This window comes from Mercenaria mercenaria, chromosome 5 (assembly GCF_021730395.1).
Source record: "Mercenaria mercenaria strain notata chromosome 5, MADL_Memer_1, whole genome shotgun sequence".
Lineage (NCBI taxonomy): Eukaryota > Metazoa > Mollusca > Bivalvia > Venerida > Veneridae > Mercenaria > Mercenaria mercenaria.
The window spans coordinates 55,844,122-55,870,226 of NC_069365.1; the positions used below are offsets into that span (position 1 = coordinate 55,844,122).

The following is a 26,105-nucleotide window of genomic DNA, read 5'->3' on the forward strand; positions in this document are numbered from 1 at the left end:
AGTTTAACAGGCAAAGAATCGAACAGTCCACTTTTGCATTAAACACGTTTAAAGTCATATATGAACAACTCGTGATATAGTTCTAATTATTCTTAAAGATACATTCCTGTTGGTATTCACAATTGCACAAAAGCCGCATTTATGATATTGTAGCTAAAAGGCTGTAGAATACCTTGTTAGAAAGGCAAATGTGTATTCGTCTCACATCAAGTGAATGTGAATGGATGTAGAACATTACACGTTTGATTCCTTCGCTTTTTACATTCAGGTAGATTTGTTCACATTATTTTTGGGCAATTTATTATTAGTTGTTGTTTTTATTTTGTGTGTGATAAAACAAGTTCTTTCTTAATCTAAAAAGATATAGTCTTTGTGTTTTATCACAAAAAGAATATTATAAGGTTGCGGTTTGTTCAAATATTTTCTATACGTAACAAGAATAATTCTAAGATGAATTTCATTTCATTAGTTGATACTGTTAAAAACATCGAAAATGCAGTGGAAAGTACTTTGGTTATATTTTATAGATCAGAAGTGGCAAATTGACACTTGTATACATAACAAATGCCAATACTATAAACAAAAGAAAAGTTAGGATGGCTTGATATTCCATAACGTGACTACTAGATGATATGTAATAAACGCGGAATAAATGATTTTTTTTTCAATTTTAGAATTATATATACCCTTACTTCGACTTGTCCATATACTGATTATCATCTTATCACCATCCTACATGTATAGCAGTCATTTTACAGTATTCTGCAAATAAATACGTGGCCATGAACTCATTGTTGCTAAAAAACATCTCAATAGCATAAATTGCAAGCAAAATATGCGGGTCGCCAAAATCATCCCAAAAATCGAATTTCGCACAGGATCCGATCTATGAAGAAATGACGACGATAGCGATTTTTAAGGGTACCGTGCCTGGCCGTTTCGGTACTTATTTTTCAAAGCAGGTCACTGCTTGGGCTTCTAGGACTGTCCAAGCATGAAAAGCAATTAAATATGCGGGTCGCCAAAATCATCCCAAAACTCCAGTTTCGCACAGGTCCCGACTTGTGCAGAAATGACGATTTTTAAGGGTACCAATATAATTATGTTTATATTAAATTATAGATCCATCTGTTACGTTAACCTGTTCTTAGGGGAGGACCTATTTTCCTTTGGATCATGAAGTCAATATCATGATATATCTGTATAAAATAACTGCTTGCACCAGTACTAGAGTGTGGCCCAAATTTCATCACCTCTCATGTCTGCTAGTTTATAGCTCGCTCGAATATTCTATTGTCCTGAAAGGATCTTATTCGATTTTAATATCTTAAGTAAGCAATAACAGTAATAATAAGCAGGCAACATATTAAGTTATTCAACGCTAAAACAATGTATATGCTTCTTCCTTTTGAATCCTTTAAAAATCCTAGATAAAGCTATTTTTGAAAACCAAGAGAAACAGGTCTGTTTTATCGTTCATTTATCAAAGAAGTATAGCATCGATTGATTAAAATAGACTGATCTTATTGACAGATAGCAATTTTAACTCTTGCGGTACATGTAAGCTTATATATATATATATATATATATATATATATATATATATATATATATATATATAGAAATTAACTGTGCGTCGAAGTACATAACATAGTTGTTTCACATAACTTTAAAGCACATTGTTTCACAGACTTGATGTACATTCGGAGAATATGCATTTGGAATATGTGTTTGTGCTGTTGCTGGTAAATTTAGCTGTTTTCTATGCGAGTAGACTAACACTAACGATGAGCCGCGATGCAGTAAGTTTGACTATAATCTTGAAATGATGAGAACACTCGTGAAACTTGAAGAAAAACTTAAGTCATTCCAAGTAGATCTGACAACACTTAACGCTTAAATGGAGAAAGTGTCTGCTGAGGTAAGTGGTATTGCTTTTGTGTCAAACTGAATAGTCAGTTTAAAAGCAATTGGTGTATTCTAACGTAACGGTAAAAAGTTAAAACACGTTTAATTAGCATAATGTTGTTTTTAATAACATACGGATATGTTTATTATGGAACAGAATTAGGGCAAAAACTTCATTGTGCTTTCGTTCATCCAATCTTGCGATTTACAAAATAATTATATGCATTTGTGATTCTCATGTTCACATGTTTCCTTCTGACATCCCATTTTGCATTGTTACATGACCATTCGTCCATCTTATGTTTGCGTGTTTCTTTCTGACATTCATACAAAGTCATGCTTAATTCTGAGAAATGATCTGTGCTTGCTTCATTTTTCTAAGATATTCGTGTTGCTTTCGGACATTCTGTAATCTGACATACTACATTCATCATTCATCTTATTTACTAGTGGTTACTTGTATCGTGCCTTCTTGGGAGCGTCAATGGTTTATACCTATTGATGAAAAGAACATAAGTGGTTCCTTAAATGTTTAAATGCAAGGAGTTTTGATGCTTACATATAAGTTTAGCTGTGAGTTATGATGCGTTTTGAAAACATACATTAATACATTCTCAAATTCTTGTTCAAGTGGAGATAACCCCTTTGTACTGGAATACGGAAACACACGAACTGTACCGAGAGTGTTAAGGCTACACGTCCGGTAATCGAACAAAAACATATATCAAGTGAAATAAGCATTTTTTTCGAAACACTTTAATATTGTGTAGTCAGCAGATATTTATAGCGCGCTTTAAATAGCCTACACAACACAATTTTGTCAACATGAACTCAGGAATTGAATTAATTGTCTCCCTACATACGCACCCTGCAAAGAGCGGACGAGCGTATATATATTTTTTTTGATAGCCTTAAATTGAGATGTGATGTAGCGCTATATCTGTATCAGTAGTATTTATAATTGTTGAAGTGCTTTAAGCGGTTAAACATTAAAGCAAAAATCCATGAACCGCTCCTGGTTACCACACACAGATATACCAGTAGGAATAAGAATTAATCACAAGCTCATTTATCTATCTTTCGGTGAAATATAATGACCTGGACATATTTTGGTAAATCATTTAAATTCAACTATTGTAAAATCTTTCGAGCGTAAAAACATCATGGTTTTGCTCAAAACGACTATTTTGTTGGGAAATGAATTATAGTAGATTTCCACTTGCCAAGATAAAAGAAAAGGAATTTGTTTGTTGAGATTTAATTTCGTTGATTGATGCAACCATTATTAAAGGTCATTTCACACATACACCGAACAGGTCTTTTGTTTCGTTTCGGAATTGGCTGGAGTTTTCACTGCTTGGATATTATTAATAAAAGGACGCCGAAGTAGACGGCGGAGAATGAAATTGGTATTGTGATCCACAAAGGGAGAATACCGCGATCTAGTTTAGGAATTGCACGATGATCCTGGAAGATTTAGCGTTGTTTTGCATTAGCAGAGGAAAAAACAAGATAATAATGGTAAAACCGATTGATGTTCCCCAAAGTATGATTATTGCATATTAAAGTACAAAAGAGGAATTCACCGACTAAGCACATACCTCGTTTTAGTAGTAAAGCTTCCAAAGAAATTTCTTGGAACTCCAATAAGCATTTGTTGAGTGAAACTTCCCATGAAGTTTCGCTAAATATCAGCCTGCGGTTGGTGAGGAAGTCTCTGGACAAGGATGGCGCTATAGTTTACTAATGTTGAATAATCAAAGAGCAATAACTCTGTGTAAAATCATCCGACCGGTACATGAAGACAATACGCATATCTCCTCTAAAAACTGTAGCTTCCAATGAAGTTTTATTGAATTCCAGCCAGTGGTTGCTGACGAATACTTCGGATAAGAAATGGTACTAAATAACATACTGATGTTGTATAATCAAAGGGCAATAACTCAGTGAAAAAATCATCCGACCAGAACATGACGAAAAAGTGCGCATTTCCTCTTCGAAGTGAAGCATCCTATGAAGATTCGCTGAATTCCAGCCAGTGGTTGCTGAGTAATGTCCCGAACAAGAATTGCAGGACAGACGGACAGACGAAATGGTGGCTATATGCTTTCCCATTCGGGAAGCATAATAAAATAACTTGTAGAAAAAACATGACTTTTTTACATTTACGGCCCGACTTTGGTAATAGAGCTAAAATTTAAATTCGTGCATGTTTCCGGTTCACCATTCGTATCCGTTTCGACGTATAATGCATTCTAATTTCCGGTTCCGTATATGTGAAATGGCCTTTAAATTAGTTCCTCAAGAATGTTTATGATCTTAGTCTGAGTTTTTTTTAGAAAACATGACCAAATGTGTGTGCGCGTGTGCGTGTGCGTGTTTTGGGGTTGGCTGAAGAATTACATGGTTATAGTATAGACCAATCATTTGCAATATTTAAATTTTAAAGTACTCAAAACAGATTTACATGTATAGAGAGAAATGTATGTAGACACAAACATTCGCATTAAACGAGTAATTGTCAGTCCGCTAAATTAAATATATAGCCCATTAATCATCAAGATACATCAGTTTTAAAAATCAGAAAATCGAGGCAATATACAATATATATTTATATTTATGTTTACGTATGTATACCTTATAATGTGATCTAAACTCACAACCCTGTTGGCGCTGGTTTTAACAACATTTTTCGTCTAAAAGCATCTGACAAGAATACCATTAAAATTGTTTGATAAAATTGTAGTAGGAAATATGTTTAGGCTACGAAGAACCCATTTAAGTAAAAATCAAAAGTTCACTTGGTCATTACCAGATGTCTCATCTTTATGATCATTTTCCGTACAACTGAATAAAATAAATACATTTTTCAGCAAACCAACAGAAATCAAGCTTTAAAACTAAAAAGAAACCGAAAACAAAAAGAGCTGGGTTTGAACTTACGACTAAAAGGTTACTCGGTCAACGCTGTATCACCCGCAGCACCGAAACTTTTTAAGTTAAATACTCTTATATAACATAATTAACAATTAAAAGGGAGATTTTCAATGGATAGTTAACGTGGCGGCCTGTCAAAAAGTTGATGAATGTTATAGCTTTTTAATGCTTCTTTTAGAAACATATGGAATCTCAATCGACTTAATGCAATTTAAATAACATGCGTACATGTTTGATGATACACAGGCTTTTCGAACTTACCAAATCAAACAGGTTAGGTCCGGTCACAGGACAAATAGCCAAAATGCGCAGTGTATTTTTTCCCGTGGAAGCTTCCGTGCACGAAGATAAAAGCGCCCTGTGGTATCATAATGAGAGATGTACATTATGGTAACCTCATTATACTTAGTGCTATGCTGCATTCTACATAGTGACAAGGGAGATTGTGTGTGCTCGCATGTCTTACACTTTGTTAGCTGTTCATGCGTACGAGTATTAGTCGAGTAAGCACATTCAACCCATCAAGGAGCCACTGTTGTCCATATCGTCAGCAAATAGACAACATAAACACATGGGGAAGAAGTGTCTATGTTAACCACAAGCTAATACTGTGAAATCATTATTATTCGTGGGAGATTAATTTTCGTGGATTTCGTGGTTGAGCTCAACCACGAATTTAAGTCCCAACGAATAAATTGTGCCCACGATATTTTAATTGTACGCAAAATCGTCAAAAAAGACCTTATCCGTAGTTGTATGCATGCGGCAGTACTAACCTGCAGCTTTCGTGTAGCTTATGGAGGCTCCATCAACGATAAACATAGGCATGCGTGGAAACAAAACCGACTATTTCATTTAGAAATGTACCCGTGGTTTGTTTATGACATGCTTGTCAAAGTAAAAGTAGATACTAAAAATAGCAGTTTGACGTAGCGTCACGTGCCAACCGCACTATAATACGGCTGTTATTTGATTTTTTTCGGCCCCGCTAGCCTTTATTTTTGTAGTAAAATACTACGACTTTGGAACTATTAAATTAGAGAATCTAATTGCTAGAATTAAGTCCGATGCATTAATACTTAATTCACGTTATACGTTTCTCGGCAGGAAATAACACATGTACAAGTTCAACAGCATGTAATTTTATCGAGTAGATGCAGACGTTCACTTTGCAAAAACAAACAAAAAATAAAATAAAAACCGGACCAGTTTAAAATAGTTTATGTAACTATTGTATATTTGTTTCGATTATGAATGCTAATTGCGCAAGGTGCTACGGTTTTGACACTTTTTAATTAGCGCCGACTTTTCTTATTGAATATTTCACAGTTCTAAAAAGTTTTGCAAAATAGGGGTCGTATAATCATAGATAACGCGGTTGCTAATTGGCACATGATCACTTGCTAATCTCCCGCGGCATAAATTGCAACTTCGGTAACCATGGAAGCGCTGTTTGACACGTGTAGGTTGCACATGTCAGGACAGAAGTTCTAGTAGATCTATTCCCATGGAAATTATATATATATATATATATATATATATATATATATATATATATATATATTTTTACAAAAATTGAAAATCCACGAATTTACGTCCCCACGAAACAGCCGTTTTGGGCTAAACCACGAAATTTCGTGCCGACGAAATTAAATGATTTCACAGTACACCGAATGATGCTTGTCACATTGCAGCATGACCGAAAGCAAGTAAGCAAGAAAATTTGTAATTTTCTGATATCTTAAAAGTTTCTCTTTTTATGTTGTCGGACGATCTTGAGGTCAGTGCCTGTTTTATTGATCTCATAATTATACCGTCGCTTATTATGTTATAGAAATAAAGGTGAAAGAAAAGAATAAATATATCGGCATATAAATATTGCTTTCGTAGTTTTTAATAAGAGTTAGGACACTTTAATTAAACATGAAAAAGCGTGTTTTAAACCTATTATTGTAAACAAAAACTAGAACGTGATAAATCTTCATTTTTGCACACATACAGTTTATGTGCTTTTATCAATTAAAAACAGAAAAAGAAGAATTATTCAAGTTCAGTTTTGACAGAAGAGAATGCGTTTTTTACAAATAAAGAAAAAGAGGGAGGTAGATAACGTGTTTTAAACAAGCATTATGAAGAAGAAAAGTTAATATCTAGTTACTTTAGTTATAGCAAACAAATTAACTTGGCTTCAGTAAGTCGACCCAATAATTAAATTTTAAGGCAATTTAAATATCGATTTTATTGAAAACATGGTTTATGGGCCCAGGCTAAATTTCGGAGATGGACGTAAATTTACGGAAGATAACGATCAAAGCTACAAGATTATCGATTTTTCAAATAAGGCCTATCAGCAGTCGCGTTTAGTACAGAAAGTTCGATATGTTAGTGAAAATAGCCGCGTAGCTCAATAGGGAGAGCTTAGATTTACGGATCGCGGGGTCGTGAGTTCGATCCTCGGGCGAGGCGTTGGTTCTCCGTGACGATTTGATAAAAGGCATTTGTCTGAAATCACTCGTCCTCCACCTCTCATTCATGTAGGGAAGTTGACAGGTTTGTACTTGTACAGAATCAAGAAACACTGGTAAGGTTAACGGCCCGCCGTTTCCTAACTGAAATGCTGTTGAAAAACTGCGTTAAACACATCACAAACAGTTGCAGTTATGTCACATCTGCATCAATTGAATAACGCCCTGACGTGACACTGTCACGCAATAAATCCCTAGCAGAGAAATAAACAATATTCACAGTGATTCATTTATATACTGATTTGAACACTTACGTAAGTCCTACATTAATTCATACTTGCTCGGAGGAACTAATTGTCAGTTATATTTAGCAAGACATCAGCTGAAAGGTAAATAAACAAATAGTTTACCTGTAAAATATTATATTTTGAGCAGAAGAAGCGTATGATATTTGTTATCACACCCATGCCATTGTTTGATGTCTTCATAAAGGTTTTCTTTAATGCACATTTAAACCAATATCTGTCAACACTTACCATGTATTACAGCTCGGAAATAGTGATTGGAATATCACATTCACTTTTGTTGTAATAGTTGCGGAAAAGTACAAGAGATGTTCTTCCTGTAAACACATATAACTTCGCTGTACATATTTTAATAGTTATTAATATGATGCCGTTTTGAAATTGATACACGTGTCCTTCTTATCACAGGCCACTGATCTGTGTATGTAAGATGGGGAAGAAATTCGTGCCACCCTGATGCTGAGTTGAAATATAATGGTATTGACGTTTACTACTTATTGTCTAATTTTAGAACTACAAGTAGTCCGTTATTTCGATTTACTGTTGGTAGTAATTCAATATACCAACAGGTGTTTTTAGACAAAACATGTAGGTCACATTTAAATTCTAACTCATTGTTTCTTCGCATCTAACATAGAAAAGATTAATTACATCGCCATTTTATTATTTACAAAAACAATGAAGGATATGGTAAAAACAAGTAATTATGCATTGTTCTATTTTTACAGGGTAATGGCTTGCTTCCACAAAAAATATCTGTACATCTTTAAATGAAATGATTATTGAAGTTTGTGATTCAATTCACAGGTTATATCGGAGGCAAACTTTGGCAGAACCAGGGCAGTGGTAGCGATTCCGTATGTCTGCCTTCGGACCCGACATAGTCTAATTACAGTGATGGAAATGATCCTTTCAGAGGACGTATATACGGAACGGAGATTAACCCAGTGTCAGATGACGTAGGAATATTTCCGTACGCTGTTGAACAACAAGACATGCCATGTGCCGTTTGCAAGACCCTTAAGTCTATCACTCTAATGATTCCTGCGAGAGAAAGTTGTTACGCTGGATGGAAACTTGAGTACAGTGGCTACCTTATGGCAAATGATCACGAACATGTGGGTTCTCACAATCATAATATTTTTATATGTGTGGATAGCCGTCCGGAGTTTCTGCCTAAAAATAATGGCAGCGACAACGAGCATACTCTAATGCTTGTTGAATCACATTGTGGTTCTCTCCCTTGTCCTCCGTATGTCCAAGGAAGAGAACTGGCCTGTGTGGTTTGTTCAATATAGTATAAAACTACATGACATTCACTCAGAGGACGCCTGAACGCTAATATTACTTTCTGTCCGATTCCTAATCTGCTATTGTAGATGTTTCTCTGTAATTACGCAATACAATAAAGTTAAGCTATATTTTCAGATAATCCTGGCCATAGTGGGTAATAGACAGATGTGGACTTTAAGCAGAGTTTAATACAGAGTGATGACAAAATGACAATTTACACCTTAATGTCATTAGATAGCGAGGTTGTTATGTATCTTCCGGGACAAGAGTTCATTCTGAACACAGACACTTGGGGTCAGAACCGTTTCTCCCCCTTACACATACCCTCCTCCGCCCCTGTCAACTGTTTGTAGAAAGTACAATAAAATGGATGTTGTGGTTTTGTTACCATTTCAGCATGTTCTGAACATGCATCTTGTTATCACCAATGCTCTTTAAAAGTAAAGATCGGTATCTGTGAAATATCTACCTAAGAAGCGGTAGTGGGAGGGGAGATGGGTAAAGGTCCAGTGCAAGCATGTGTTCCCAGCGTCAATCTCACAGATTCCGATCTTTTCTTCTAAAAAGCTATTTCAAAAACTTGCTGAAATTGTAAGAAAACCTATTTTATGACCGTTACCTATGCTCAGTACGTGTTATAATGCTGTAAGTTGGCAGGGGCGGAAGAGGGTGGGGTCGGGGTTCCTGACCCCAAGTGTCTGTGACTCTGAATAGAACCTACAGCTCACCCAATATTGCGTTGTAATTGTATTCATAAATCAAATTGAGAAATCTTAGGATAAATTACATTGGGACGCAAAGCAACTTAAACTTGTCAATGCTACATTGTGTTAATTTCAGGTTCCGAAGTAGGCCTTGAGAAACAAAAATCAAACAACACCAAATCATAGAAAGAAAGAGTTGTTTGACATGAAAATGGAACAGCATGTAAAACATGTATATTACTTTACGAAGCAAGTGTCAGTATACTGATATAAACATTGAATTCTGGAAAATGACTGCCTAAAGGAGCTCCACTTGCGGACAGGTAAACGCCTTTAAAAACTCACCATTTTCAAAGAACAGTTACGCATGATCGTTTTGATGCATTTGCAATAGCGTGCGAGTGGTGAAATTTCACATAACAAGGTGGAACATAGTTTTCAGCAATGGTTTATCTCTATTTCTTTACAAATGGCATTCATTTTCAAAGGGAGACAACTTTTCCCGATTATTTTAAGTACAAATGGCATTCATTTTCAAAGGGAGACAACTTTTTCCGATTATTTTAAGTAATCGTCGGGAAAAAGTTGTCTAAATGCTGGACTAAATTTCATTTTTGAAGAAATCGTATTATTTTTGTTGTCTCACGTTTATAATGCTTGTATAATAAAATTCGAACCGTTTCAAATATGTAATAATTAACAGACATTTCAAGTTTATGATGAAAATGAATATTTTTCTTATTTTGTTTTCACCCAATGGTATAAAAAAACCAACATAGTTTACTCTATGGTTACGCCACTGATGAAAAATATTATTTGCATATCATTCAACGAAATTACACTAAGCCTTGAGCCATATTCACGAAAACTATGTATGCTCGTATATGTTTCAAAGTTAAAAAAACACTTTAAAAAGTAAAGGATCAGGCCTGAAACTGCAAGGAAGAAGGAAGAAAAAGGGGATCTTAAAATCAAAAGAGTAAGTTTCAGTAGTATGTGCGCGAAACAAGATCATATCATATTAACGATAACCGACAAGTTACAAATGACAAAAATATCCTTGATAAAGCGATAACTTTATATATGTAACTATGGAAATACGAAATTACGAAAAGATAAAGATGTGTGAAAAGATAAAAATGTTTCAGTCATATACATTTATATCGCAAATAAATCTATACCACAACAGACGCTTTAAAAGAGCTTACTAATGTGATCCTGTGATGCCTACTTCTAAAAGCTTGACATAACGGATGGTGTTATTATTGTTATTATTATGTATTGCCTGACGCCTAGTCATGCCCGTATTTTGGTATTTTGATGATCTGGCCCAAAATAACCTACGGAGTACATTTGAGTATACCTTTGATATACTTAATTTCAATTCGCTGACATTACATTTTTGAACAATCCGCCTGTCAGAATACCATTCAGTTTGTTGCCCTATATAGATATCATACTGACGGCAAGTCACACACCACATTTTATGATTGAATAGATAAAAATATTTTAAAGGAACAACCTTTTTGAGTTTCTAGTGACCTGCATTTTTAACAATTTTAAAAAATAAGATTAAACATATTGTGAAAGCCCGTCCGCTTAGCTCAGGGAGAGCGCAGATGTACGGATCTCGGGGTCGTGGGTTCGATCGTTAATTTTCAGTGAACACCCCTTTCAATAATAAGTGGTACTACCAAAATTGATTAATGGAGCACTCCATTTCAGAAATTTAGCACGGTAAAGGTTAAGATTAACAAAGACAAAATGTATGATTGTTTTCATAATCTTGATCACGTGTCTGGAACTAAAAAAGAAAATGCGTACAGCTCGACAGATACGTGGCGTCAAATGATTCATTGAGAATAAATATCAGTGGCTGCGGACTGCATAGAGCAATGGGTTATTGCAGTAATGTAAAGAAGTTTAACTTTGTCAAGACCGAAATGACAAGTGCAGGTTATGAAAGATGACCGTTACCAAATATCGACTAAGATATTTTCTGCAGATAGAATTTCGTTTTAAATGGTAACGCGGGTAAAACAGTGATGTTATGTAGTTCAACCCCGAGTTTTAATTTAACCCTTTGAATATGTATGAAATCATGCTTTTTGGAGGCGCAAAGGACAGATGGACATAATCAACGTTTTTTTTTTCGGTACAATTGTCATCGTAAAAGTAATTATCAGTCTTCCAAATATGTGCCCGGTGACTGTTCCACCATGTTGATTAATGAAGTGCGTTTCATTACCCTTTTTGAGCATCAAAATATCCAATGTTTTACGTCCGATTGTTTGAGTTTCTTACATTTTCGAATGACAAATGAGCTGCATATTTCATGTTTCAGTGACCATTTTTCATAAAATGGCAAAGGAAAAAACACCGATTCCTGTCTTGTGAGTGATCGGCACCCAGTAAGGCAATTTGGATATTTCATGGTTTATACATTGCATAAAAAGAAAATTAGGGATAAAGACTCCAAAAACCACCCATTTTGTTTTGGATGGCATGATACCGCTTCATATCAAAAGGAGAAATTACATGTAAATTGTGATTTTCCCAGGTGGCAAATGAAGTATATATAAATCCTTTGGCTATGTTTCCTACGTTTAAATGACTGATTGGTTTATTTATTTGGATTTTACGGCGCACCAATACAGTACAGGTTATATGGCGCCAAACAGGACTACAAATTGTGGTTCCACATCTCATTTACATCGAAATAAATGAGGTATGGAATCAAACTTTGCATACCTGCTGGAATCACAAAGTTACTGCAAAACCAAGTGTTAAGACTCTATTAGTCGCCTATTACGATCATGCAAGGGTAAGGCAGTGGTTCCAATTCTTTTCTTACACAGATCGTTCCAGAACCACATGGGGCAAAGATAAGATTGCTTGATAAAATCCATTTACTGAATTGTAACAAAACTTTGTCTTTAGACTGAAATGCTTTGCTATTGCCCGTCTGGACAAATATGTTTCTGTGTAAGCCCATTGAAGTTTAGGAGTATATCATGAACAAACAACATCTTTACCAACAATCAACCTGTCCATTACATATTTTGCCACACTGTTCTTACGAAGGATACTTAAAATATTCCGAAACAGTTGCCCCTCGCCCCCACCCCCTCCAAAAAATGAAATAAAGATAAACAATTGCTGAAAACTACGTTCTACCTAGTGATGTGAAATTGCATCAAAACAAAGATATGTAACTGTTACAGTTCTTTGAAAATGGTGAGTTTTTATGGGCGCTGAACAGCCTGAAAGCGTTGCCTCTTTGTGCAGTCCTTTTCCGGAATTCAGCATATATATAAGAATTCTGACAATTATTTTATATTTTTCTATTGCCCTGATGAAGAGTAACCTCTTTGTTTATTTGTGTCATACGAGGAGCAAATGAGCTAGTGTTAAATTGAACACAAAAGCATCAAGTTGATTGAAAATGTCTGGCAATGCCATACGTGTTTATTTTTAAACATTTTTTCATAACTAAAACATGTGTTCAATTAATAAACATGAAAATACCCAATACTTGATTAGACAGAAAACATAATTACTTAGTCATAGTATCGAAAAGATGACACAAAGTTTGACAACAATACCACCGACTTAAGTAATACAGGATATAAACGGAAATTAACAGATACATATGACAGAAAAGTAACAAAGATATCAAGATAAACATTATGTTCTAACATAAAAACCCAAATTTTTACAGAGAACGTACAAAAGAAGCAAGTCTAAAGGTACAAGTAGCCAGGTGGGTGGAGGGGCGGAAAGGGAAACAGTTTTTTAAAAGAGTAAAAGATACAAATACAAATCTAAATCCTGATCAAAAAGAAAATATCCGTTTCATGTATTCACAAGCGCTTCCTTGATTGAAATGGCTACCCACGCTGACGGAGCGGTTCCGTCTCATCAGAATTTAATCGAGCTATTTCATTGGTTGCTGCTAGTGTGTTGTGCAGACTGCATGCATCCTGTCCGTGATGAATGCGTGTTTGACCACAGGTAGAAACAAAGGGAAAAAGAAATGATGTCTGCACATCTTAATCCAATTAACGATACAAGAAAGAAATATTCAGACTGGCCACCTGTACCTTGGTTGTAAGAAGGGATTAGTGTTATAGTAAAACATAAATCAATTTATATACAATGTAAATTATGATTTTGTAGAGTAATATACATGTTTTATATGCTATTTAAGGCCATTGCTTTTCCATGGTTTGTGCATTTAAAAAAAAATGTTACTCATTCTAATATGGAAAATTGTACACATGTCAGATAAAACATGGAAATTTTACGTCACATTGACATATTATTTGGCACTATTCAAGCGCCGAGAAAGAGTTTTACCTTTTTTACATAAACAAAAGACGTTTCAAAATCGAAACGTATAACAGAACGGCAATACAATTAATTCACACACACTGACTCGATTATTAGGCGCGTAGTATAAACGTCTATGCTCTTCTTAGTTATTCCGCGACAGAAAATAGTGTGTCCCTATTTCTTCTACAGGCATATTAGAATCGAAATAATATATAGCAGACCCATGTTTTAACATATCTCTACAATACACATTGGTTATACGCCGCATGTATAATTCACTCGGGCTACTCTCCCGAGAAATTATTCAGCAAACCTCTTCGTGTTGTTTTCGATATGTTAAAACATGGTTCTGCTATATATTTTTATTATAATCCTTTTGTTAGATGACTTCCAAACTTTGGCTTTGGACTGAATTGTTGTGAAAGTTAAGTTTTTTGCTGTGTTAACCCAGGAGGCTATTAAATGATTTATATATTCCAAAGAAAAATAACAACTCATGACAATGCATGTTAAAGACTCGTGTAAAGATGTTATCAATGCCGTTTTGGTTTAGTTTTTTTCGTTACCGCTATCATTGTAAATTTCCACATTTTAGTTTCATTCCAGGAGTAAATGTCAATATAAGCGTAACTGGCCAACAAGTTTTCATGGGCGCATTTTCAATGGATGTTGTTTTGTATCACTTGTAAAATTATAACACTTCAATATCATATTTCATTTCTGATAAGAAAACATGTTATAGTGACTGGCTAGATATGGTTTTAATATCTTGAACTGCTCTAAAGTACTAAGATTTACTTGTTGATATGTATTAAGGCCACACCAAATTAAAAAGTTGTTCATAGGATTTTTTTCTGAAAAATTTGAGGCGGCGAGCGAAAAAATAATTTAGATATTTTTTGGGGTTTTTGAAAAAAGCAGGAGCGAGCGTGGAGCGAAGAAATATATTTGTCTTGATTTTGGCTCTCGATTGACTAATAAAAACCTTAAAATAGAATGTACAGCTCTTTTACATTAAAAATAATTCACCAGGGATTGACAAAATTTGACCTGCCGACTCACAACACGTGAAAAAAGTAATAATATTGGCATACAGTACAGTGTAATCAAATAATGTATGCTTTTGAAAATGCTATTAGAAAATTATGTAATATACAACAATGCATTTATAACATTAAACCATAATCATAACAGAGATATGTCACTTGAATATTTACTGCTATGAAAATGTAGCATTTTAGTTTGACTTTTCGGCCAAATATCTCTGTTACTATTAAAGCTTTTGACTTGAAACTTAAAATAGTTATTTACTGTCAAAGTCTACACCAAGAGAGAAACAATCCCCATAACTCTGATTGAATTTTGACAGAGTTATGCTCCTTTTAAACTTAGAATATTTTGTTAAAGTTTTATATAATGTCCAATAGCTCTGTTACTTTCAAAGCTTTTGACTATTATGCCCCTATTAGTGGCAAAGCTCTAATTCAGAGTCAAGCACGTAGAATAGTTGAGCATGCTGTCTTACAGACAGCTCTTGTTCTAACTTTAAACTTTCTTAACGGATTAAATTTGTTGAAACAAAGTCTCAATTAAGGTCTGAATTGGAGATTAACGTGCATTAACATTATTCTACTCGAGGATTGGAAAATGTGAAAATATAAACAGGTCTGAACACAACTCATAAGGTAAATTCCTTACCCCACCCACTTTCGTATACAAATGCTGATCATTTGGACAGGAAAAACAGAAACCAGAAAAGAGACATGCTTCAATACGTATTTACTCTTACATAAATAATGTAGATTGATGTCATCAAATAAAGTGGTAATTTTTTTTCATACAATTTTCAATGAAATAAATCAGATTTTTGTAGCAATTCAATTCGGTAAACTTTTGAAGAAAATGGCGTGACTGCATAAAGGGGAAATAACTTTAATGCAACTAAATATGAGTATTATGATATATTATAGACGTTGTGCGTAGTATGTATTTATTGTGATTAAAGTCCATTTTAGAACTATCTGGGACCGGAATTATAAGCATTTGTACACTGTTACGTCCGTAAATGGTAGCGCACCAACAAATTTTGGCTTGATTTTTTTTCAATGGGGCGAGCGCAAACCAAAAACAAACAAAAAAATATTTGTTTTGAGTTTCTGAATATACGAGCGGCAAATCCGATGAACAACTTTTTAATTTGGTGAGGCCTAAAGAATGTTAGTTAATGTGATATAATATATAATTGGGTAGTGATTAGTTGGGGTGTTTTTGGACAGCACACACTCTAGGTCAACGTTTAAAGTAAACAATATTTTTAGTATGTGGTATAATGCATATGATTTAAAGGCTCATAATACCTTGTTTATGATGTGGCTGCCAAATTTGTTTTTCGTGATGTGCATAAAATATGCCTATTATTGTTACATCCTTCTTTGATAATGGATTACGCATACATTTTCCAAAAGTTTCAATATTAATTACACAGCAGAAATTATTATTGAATCCATTGTTTATGATTACATCCTTTTATCGTTCCAAATGACTTTTTGTATAAGTTCATGGGCAATATTACAAATAGTGTTTTTCTAATCATAGAAGTATGCATAACATATAAATGGACAGTTGTTTTATATGTTTTCAACATAAAATCAAAATGAAGAATTGATTGTAGCAAAACAAATTTACTAACATATTCCCTAGAGATGGTACCTAAAATTTCAAATTGCATCTGATATTGTTTTCTGTTGAAAACTTAATACCGGAGTACCTCAATTATATAATGGTTTAACTTTCATACTTCATTTTACATGCTGAAAGGCAATATCTAATCCGAAAAATTTGGTCCTACTTGGGAAAGTGAAGCCATTGACAGATAACTCTTCTAGGACTATTTAGTTATGTGAACAAAGTACGCATAGATTCGGATGTGTTTCCTAAAAATATAGTTTACTTCAAGATCTATGAATAATACTTCAAACAAAAAAGTTGATCATTATCTTTCATTTTCGAACGAAATAATTCAAAGACAATTATTTTTATTCACTACTGCCGATAATTTACAGGTACTGTATGATCATAGGAAAGAAAACATTATTCGTGAGAAAGATATAAATAAACTATAAGAATTTTACGACATCGAATCCCTCAACATTTTACAAAACTCGTTTGCCAAGAATTATCAAGTCCTCAAAACGTATGACTTAAAAACAGAGCGATATAAAAATGTATATTCTATCTGATGGTCACACCAAAACCATACCAAAAACTGTGCCGAAAGAAGTTATTTCACTCTTTATGACACGCAACTTGTTTTTACAAATGTACCTAATTTGCATATTGACCGAGGCGTGCGGAATCGCATTTACCTTGCGGAATCTGCCGTTACAGAAACTTCTGTTAATATAACGAAGACGTTCTTTAGTATAAATAAAATGGTTGTGTTAGTTAAAAAGAAATGACAATCACCTTTCTTTAGCTAATCCATCAAAATAACGAAGCTGGTTCCGCTGTCAAAAGTTCCCGGCGTATTTACTGTACGGTGCTATGTTAAAATATTGCTAGTGTAAGATAAGCGATATGCGCTTCAATTTTGCACTTGATTTATTGTTGTCGTTGTATACGTAGCCTTAGGTACCATCTCTATATTTCCTATATAAGAGGACATCAAACATTTCATCTAAATGTATAAATCGTGCCTTATCATAAGGAAATTAGTGCATTAATTATGGTTCAACCACTCATTTACAAAATGAACACTCATTCGTTGCAAGATAAGAATGTCATGCCATTTAAGATAATAAAATAATTCTACACTTACTATGTCACTTATCATGCTTATCATTTGGATGTTACCTGAACCGTTGTTACCTTTGGATTTGCAATTTAAACATGAAATTTCACCAAATACGGCGTTTGCTCGTAAGAAATTTACTTTTTGTGAAATAGGGCATTTCATTTATTATTTAATCATAATCTACAAAAGATCATATCAATTATTTCTTTAAATCTAAAGATTAAAGTAGTATCTTTTGTTTTAAGGTGTTTATTTACATATAAAGACTGACATATTTAATTTGATACAATGCTTAAATTATATCCAATAAAAATTAAAGAACAAGGAACTTAATTTCTAATCTTCGGTACGAGAAATGATTCTATAGTATTCTTTGAACACCCCTTTTAGCTAGTTTTTAAAAAACCAAGGTTGGAAAATCTAACGTTTCGTTATCACTGCATGGCTACTAACCGCCGTTAATACTGACATTTTTTTCCGAAATAGATTTTATTTTTATGTTTACTTTTACTTCAGCTTTTCTATTTTTGTTGGTCAGGGTGGTGTCATGACTTACATATGCCACCCTTTAAGCTTTTTTTATAAGGAAATCATTTATGGATCGTAATAGCGTAAATAACAATTTCTTACATTGTTTTATATGATATGTAATTTTATAAAAGCTTTCACACATATCGATTTATTCAATTTACTGCACCCTAAGCTAATAAAGCGTTGCAACATATAAGAGTTAAATTGCCTCCATTGTTGAAATATCTGATATAAATTTGTCTTACCGTTTCGATAAAAATGTATTGTTGGTACGTAAAAGAGTGAATTTGTTTACCATCGTGTTACTAGTATTTCATTTCATTTGATTATAACAAGATTAAAAAACTTTTAGATTAGAAAAACATAGGACTAGATATATATAATACTATTAAATGTATTTGAACTTTATAGTATTACAAATTGTTTGTTTGCTTGAGACTACAATTGTTGAACTTTTATTCTCTATTTCTTTCAAAGTTCTTCCATATTTAGCAAAAATATTATAACATACATGCAACTGTACACAATTGCTATAATATCAAATTTACTAAAGCAATAAAAGCTATAAGAAGATCCTTTGGAAGCGTAGAATGCAATCAAGCAAAAAAATTCCAGACCCGATTTGATTGAGTCTGTTCATGAGCGGTAATAAAAAGAGCAACACTCCTTACGCCCCATAGAAGTCTCTTGTTACATAGATATTGAATGGACTCCTTGATCCCGAGGGACAAAAAATATAACAACTCTTAGTCCAAGTACAGGACCTGTAGACCTTTTGCGGCCACCACACGGCCGTAAGTCACAGTACATTTTGTTATTTTAAATAAATCTGTATGATTTCGTGAATACGAATCTCAAAACATAATTCAAATATCTAAGTTTCTATTATCTGTTATTCTCCAAAAAAGCAGTGGAAATTGACAACATATTTAGATAAACGTCATGATTTTGTAATTTAAAACAAAAACCGTCTTATCATGACACATAACAAATTAAAAATGTATTTTAACAAACGATAGAATGTAATGTAAAACAGTATTTCATTATATTTTGAACTACTGCTTACATGTATTTCCTATAAAATGATCTTCCAATATATTTTGCCATTTAAAATATATAATTTTCAATATATTTTATTCAAACCGTTCACATGATAGACATTTCAAATCTCGACCATGATGTTATTGCAGAGTTATTTCTCATACCTATTGTTAATATTGAAAAAGTAGTATCAACTTATATACAATATTTGTTTTAAGACTAATGTTAGACCCATACATATACCTACATAATTTATAACAATCAATGATAATATGGTTAAATATTTAAAATCATGTATAATTTCTCAAGTTTTTCTCCAAAGGAATGGATCCTAATTTTAATCTCCCGCTACGAAATTGTGAGCACGGGAATGAATAACCAGCATCTTTGTGAGTAAACATTGAACTATATGCTTGAAATTTCATTTATATGTTCATGCATCATACATACAGATATGTCTAAAATATACGTTAGGTATTGTTAAAATTGTAAACATAATTTGTTCACATTACATTGTATACATTTGAGCAAACAGCAGAATGCATCTTGCTAATTAAGCTATTTTATTGTACTTCTCATGTCGCATTAAATGTTTTATAGTCCAATTTTGACAAAAAAAAGCAACAACAACAAATAACGAGCTTTATGAAATTAGCTGATCCGTAGTCTACGTGGTCTAAGAGTATGTATATTTTGCTGTACTGTCGTATAGTTTATTTAAAAACTAATTGTAGCAATTAATCTACAAAGGAAGAGCAAACTTTAGAAATATCTTTACAAAAGATAAGCGAAAGTGCTCTTTCATGAAGTTTCCTACAATCTGTCAAAACATAAGACATTATGAAAACGTATCAGAATAATTTGTTTTCATTAGACATTATAATGTTACAGATTCAATGAAGTATTTTCCTTTTGTATTTTTTACTTTAATCATTTCCTGTAGCATCCCTTGGAACGGAGTTTATGATTGGAATTCTTGGAACACCCAGACGGCCAGAAAGTAAACAGTTAAATATTGTATCTGAATCTGTTGCACATGTTCATATTACGTCTCCGCATGAGAATGTTGACAAAAACTATATAGTTACGAATTTTTCTCGGATCAACATCAGTGGTAGTTTTTCTTTCCGTTCGAACGGATCTGATTTCCGCGGTATATATATTCGTTCTGATGTTCCGATATCGGTTCATGTGATGCCGCATGGATATTACGATGTTTTTGAGGGCTTTATGGCCTTACCTGTCAATATTTTGTCTACAAAGTATATAGCTGCCTCCTACAAGCCCTACCGTGCCTCCCCAGCGGGATTTGATGAAGTAATGGTCGTAGGAATCTACAATGATACGATCTATAACATTTCTTTGGGCAGTAAATTGGATCTGAAAAATCTTCGTGTTCAAAGATTCGAAACTGTACAATGGTTGTTATCAACAGATATAAGTGGGTCATTTATAACTAGTGATAAACCCGTAGCAGTATTTGCAGGCAGTTCCAATAGCCAGATTCCAAATGGTGTCGGTGATCACCAATATCTCGTCGAGCAAATGCTTCCAGTTGACCTTTGGAGTAACAAGTTCGTTGTGCCTCCATTATACCCACAACTGCACACTCTTATCAGAATTTTGTCCTCATCAGACAACACCATGATTCATCTGCATAACCGGACGAATAATACATCATAAACACTGGACAGCAGCAATATGCTTGAATTTATATTTGGAACTGACCCGGTAGTTGTCACCTCTAATGAACTGGTAAGTGTGATCGAATACTTTTACGAAGAGGATGGAGACCCATATGGAGACCCATTTATGACAACTGTCCAAAGTGTCACACAGTTCAGAAACTCATACAGCTTTATGACAGGGACAATAAATGGAAATTTCATTAACAGAAATGTGACAATTGTTATCACATTAAAGAAAACTTACACCAATCAATTGTTGATACATAACAAAGGAGGACAGATTGTAAAGACAGTCGTAATTAATACCAAACAAGTTGAAGACTATCAGCTATTGGTTATGAATATTAGCTACGACGAGTTCTATACAATAAGACATCCTGATAATAAAGAGTTTGGGCTTCTGATCTATGGACTTCCACATGAATATATTGGATACGGTTACCCCGTAGCAATGAGCTTCAGTAAGAGTGGTAAGTTAATTTCGTTCTTTGCATGATACAAGAACATAATATTGTTTTATAATATTATCCCTTGCCAGTCAACAATTTCGCAGACGTTTTCGTACACTTAATCTTCGATTTTGATACCACTATCAAATCTAACTAGGGGACTCCGTGGCCGAGTGGTTAAGGTCACTGACTCCAAATCACTAGCCCTTCACCGATGTGGGCTCAAACCTTACTCGGGGCGTTGAATTATTCATGTGAGAAAACCATCCAGCTGACACGGAAGGTCGGTGGTTCTACAAAGGCGCCCACCCGTGATGAAATAGCTGGAAAGTCGCCATATGACCTATGATTGTGTCGGTGCGACGATAAACCCAACAGCAAATCTAATAATTCAACATCTAAACAATTCATTTAGTTAACACGTTTATATATTTTTATTTTCGTTATTTTAAACTATGTTAAAGTGATGTACCTGTGATACCTTCAACACACTAGGTAATACAGTAATATTTCTACCACCGTCAAACTGTTTTGTGTTAATTTCTTATATTCCTAAATATGTTTGTTGCACATGTACATGTACATCCTAAATGTTTGTTGTACATGTACATTTATATATTATACTTTAACAAGAATATATGGGCAGAGAAACGAAAATATTTCCCTTTCAATATATGTGACTTGATCAATGTATTCGACCCTGTGTTTGTTGACCAATTGCAGTCGTCAAGGAAAAGACACAATGTCCCGGCTGCTTTTCTGAAATTTTTATTTACTTGTTGGAGGATGAAATCCAGCGACTCTCAAGTAACAGTTAAACGAAGCTCTACCGAGTAACCGTCAAAGCTGTCACCCTGAAGCCGGGTATTCCAGTCCCTATCTATAACAAGTGATTTATCAAGTTCAATCATTGTACCTCGTATTCCACGTAAGATATAATAGAAGAAATAGTGGAAAACGGAGGATTTCATTTTAAACACATGTTTTTAATGTACCGTATGAAATTTTGCGTTCATTTCCAATTGTAAGTTACTAAGACGTCATTTACAGTACTACGAGAGTAATTTTACATTTTACTAACGATTTATTAGCACTTAGCGTGAAATCGTGTCCAGTTTTCAAGAACAATATCCTTTGTTTTTACTGAACTGTAATAAGGTTATTATCTTCAAAGCTTATAATGAAGGTTTAGTAAGGTTGTCCCGTTTTGTTCAGTGACAAACGAATATGCTAGATCATTTTCTTTCGACTTAAAAACTCCTTTGTATGAATTATACAATTACATTTTCATCAGATTGTACTAATTGTTGAAATATCAACTGTAAAAAGACGTAATACATACTTGAAGTTTAGAAATTTAATGAGAGTTCCAAATAGTATACAATTTGTTAAATGTTAACATGATAAAAATAACAGCATTTGACTCTACAAACAATTTTTTTTCGGAACAATTATTCATAATATGGATTAAATATTTATATATGGTGTAGATGCTGTTAAAGATATATTAACTCTGATCATGCTGTACAAGATCGATTAATTCTGTCTTTTCGACCATTGTAGATCATGATCAACCTGCACATCCGTGCAGTCTGATCAAGAACTGCATTGTTCGCTATTCAGTCAGTATCGTTTTGGTAAGCACCCCTTTTAACAGTTAATAGTACTGTCAAAATTGAAAGATGGACAAGTCCATTATAGAAATCTAGCAGGGTAAGGGTTAAACTCTTTGCAATATTATTTTTCCGCGTTTCGTAATTGACGTATACTTCTTCGTAAATTTCTACGAGATGGATTTGACAATCAAATTAGTTCCCGACTAAATGAAAAAGTCAACTAAAGACACTTAAAAATTTTGTTCCTGGTGATAAAGATTGCAATATTACAATATTTCCAACAGGATTGAAGTATTTGATACCAATTAAGGCTCCAGACCTTATTTAATTACAAAACTAACAATGTGTGTCTGGCTATGTAACTAAAATGTTTTGGTTTTCCTTTATGACATACATACAATGTATCGTTGATGTTAATTTCTTTTCATTTCAGTAGATACTTCAGTTGATGATATATGGTGTTTTGACTGCATTGACATGAGCCATTTGAAATATTGCGACAAAGTAACAAAGTGCTCATCCAGAGACCAGGTTACTGAACTTCAACTTCTTTGACTCAGAGCCTTCCATTACTGGCCAAATGAATATTTTCTTAGTATAACAATATGACGAGGAAATTGAGACATCTATTCGTCGTCACAAACTTGAAGGTTTATTTATACCGCCAGCTTGCATGAGTTTGATTTTACAAAGGAGTATGTGCTACTGACAGTAGATGCAAATGGACCCCATTAATTGCAAAAAACAACAATATACAAATTAATGAAGAAAGTATTATACACAACTTTACATGATGTTAATGTCAGCAAATTAAAACAAAAGGCACAGATTATCTTCATATGCCCCTGTTATTGACAAACGTAATCTCAAATTTTCCCCCAGTATGTCTTTATTTTTGGCAATAAGAAAAGCATATTTTGCTATTTATTCAACATTTGAAGATTTAAACTAACATTCCGTATCTTAGGTTATTTTAAAAGTTAGCCAATTGTTTTATAAAGTCAAATACACATTATTTGAGAATATACTACCCGTATTTGGTGCAACAGACTGATTTTACGCTAACATTGACGTCTTGGACGTGCATAAAATACAGGCTTATCAGATTTGCTTCTTCTAAGGATGTCGACCTCTGTTGCAATTAATTAGAAATAATTATTTCAGGTTTGTTTTGTTCAGAGTTACATGAGAAGTCTAGATGTAAAACTATACAGATCGGGATGCATCGACAAGAAGGTGGAGTGTTTACTTTTTATAATTCCAGACACTAATTTGATTCAAGGATGGCATAAAGTGTAATGAACATTACATATGACCTACATGTATGTAAAGTAAAAGTAAAACGTTAATACGAAGGTTTAAGACTGCAAAGCGCTCCCATTCTTTGATTTCAAGTATTGGTTTCCTAAAAGACGGAATTTGCAGATAAAACTTGGTGTTTTGATAATAGCGATTCCTTTGTTGTTGTTCTTTTTGCATTTTTACTGTGATAAGGCAATATTACAGTGGCAGATGAAGTTTTGTTTTGCTTGAAATTACAAATATCGGCATTAAACTAACAACATTTAATCTAATTTTTATTTTTCATGTCTTGAAAACATACAAAATGTAATTAAAACTTGATGAATTATTCCCAAGGTCGGCATTAAAATAAACAAGCTTTTCTGTTATCAGTTGATTTAGTGATGTTTGATTAAAGATATTTGTATTGGATAAATACACATTTTTGCATTTGAATACAATACCGGACGTGTAACTTACGGATTTAATATATACATTTTCAGGGCTGTAATTCTTATGGACAATCAAGTTGCGTAACATGTTGTAACGATAGTTTCTGCAATACACAAGGATGTGGAGATAATGGTACTCTGTTTATAATATTGTTTACCAAAACAATTCTATTTTAAGGCTACCGTATTATAGTAAATTCTTTTTTTATTGAATATGATGTTTGCAGTTATGTCCATAACATTGCATATGCATGAGTATGATTTCTTTTATGTTTTGTCAAAGCTTGTTCATTCAAGGTATACATGACATTCAAAATCGGGGTCCAATGTGCTTTGACTGTAACCATCGGGGAGAAAAAGACTCGTGTCGAACACTGCAGTTCTGTGCCCCAGACGAGGTATAAGCATATTCCTGATAATCAGAATCGTGACAGAAAAAGACTCGGGTTATAATTATATTATGTGTTTAAGTTCTACAATACTTGGCATCCGCCCCTTTTTATTCATATTTCTATATATTAGACTTATGTACATCATATACAGTGTGTACATCATAAAAAAATCCTAATGAGAAAATGTACTTTTTGCCTTTTATAATGTACAGCTTCTTAAACTGTCCGTGGATTACTACGTAGAATATGCACTATTTTGTGATAATATCATGTCCAGCGTAGATAGGAAATGTCATCTACTAAGAGTAGACAAATTTTCTGTCATTGAAAGATATTTTTTTTTTTACTTTCAACTTTGAGTTGTCCTTAAATTTGCAATTGCTTGAAATCTGCATTTCATTCGCTGCTGATATTACTGCAAAAAATAATTATGTTAAGCGCGTAATTATTGTATACAAATAGAGTCTCCGGATTTAGTTTGCAAATCCGGAATTTTCGCAAACTCAGCTACCTTTTGCCTTTGACATTTCTCTGATTTTTTTTTTACATTAAACGATAGTTCTAATCCCACAGAGGAATAATTGGTCGTTTTCTTCTTTATATGTTAAAGAATGAATTCATGGGAGGTTTTCAAAGTTGGTCCTCCCATGGGAGTATTTTTTCTTCTCATGGGGATTTTGCTAACCCATGGGAGGTCTCACGGGTGGATTTCTCCCACTTTACCAATTACGGGAGAAAAAAAAACGTGGGTTTTTTCTAAAATTTTCAAATCAAAATATTTTAACTCAGATTAATAATTTATACAATAAAAAAATGTTGTGACATGATTTAGCGTTGAAAAACGACTTCTGAAAAAAACTCCCATTTTCGTTATGGGAGGAACCCCCCCACCCCCCCCCCCCCCCCCCCCCCCCC

General features: G+C 33.8%; 1 protein-coding gene across 2 annotated transcripts; it reads left to right on the forward strand.

Annotated features, from left to right (window-relative positions):
- Positions 1-20,996: 20,996 nt before the first annotated feature.
- On the forward strand, positions 20,997-25,626 carry LOC123557294 (uncharacterized). Of its 2 annotated transcripts, none has more exons than XM_053543653.1 (5): positions 20,997-21,470; positions 23,499-23,596; positions 24,230-24,301; positions 24,850-24,931; positions 25,096-25,626. In XM_053543653.1, the coding sequence occupies exons 1-5, from the start codon at positions 21,014-21,016 to the stop codon at positions 25,200-25,202; spliced, it is 816 nt and encodes a 271-aa protein (XP_053399628.1). In that variant the 5' UTR covers positions 20,997-21,013; the 3' UTR covers positions 25,203-25,626. The 2 variants fall into 2 exon arrangements, with proteins under 2 accessions (XP_053399628.1, XP_053399629.1); XM_053543654.1 differs by having other exon boundaries at positions 23,502-23,596.
- Positions 25,627-26,105: the final 479 nt, after the last annotated feature.

Excerpts from the sequence above, each read along its gene's own strand:
- LOC123557294 (XM_053543653.1), top strand. The coding sequence starts at position 21,014 with ATGCTTGAATTTATATTTGGAACTGACCCGGTAGTTGTCACCTCTAAT. Across the intron at positions 21,471-23,498 it reads AATGAGCTTCAGTAAGAGTG|TAGATACTTCAGTTGATGAT; the intron begins GTAAGTTAATTT and ends TTTTCATTTCAG. Across the intron at positions 23,597-24,229 it reads AGTGCTCATCCAGAGACCAG|GTTTGTTTTGTTCAGAGTTA; the intron begins GTTACTGAACTT and ends TAATTATTTCAG.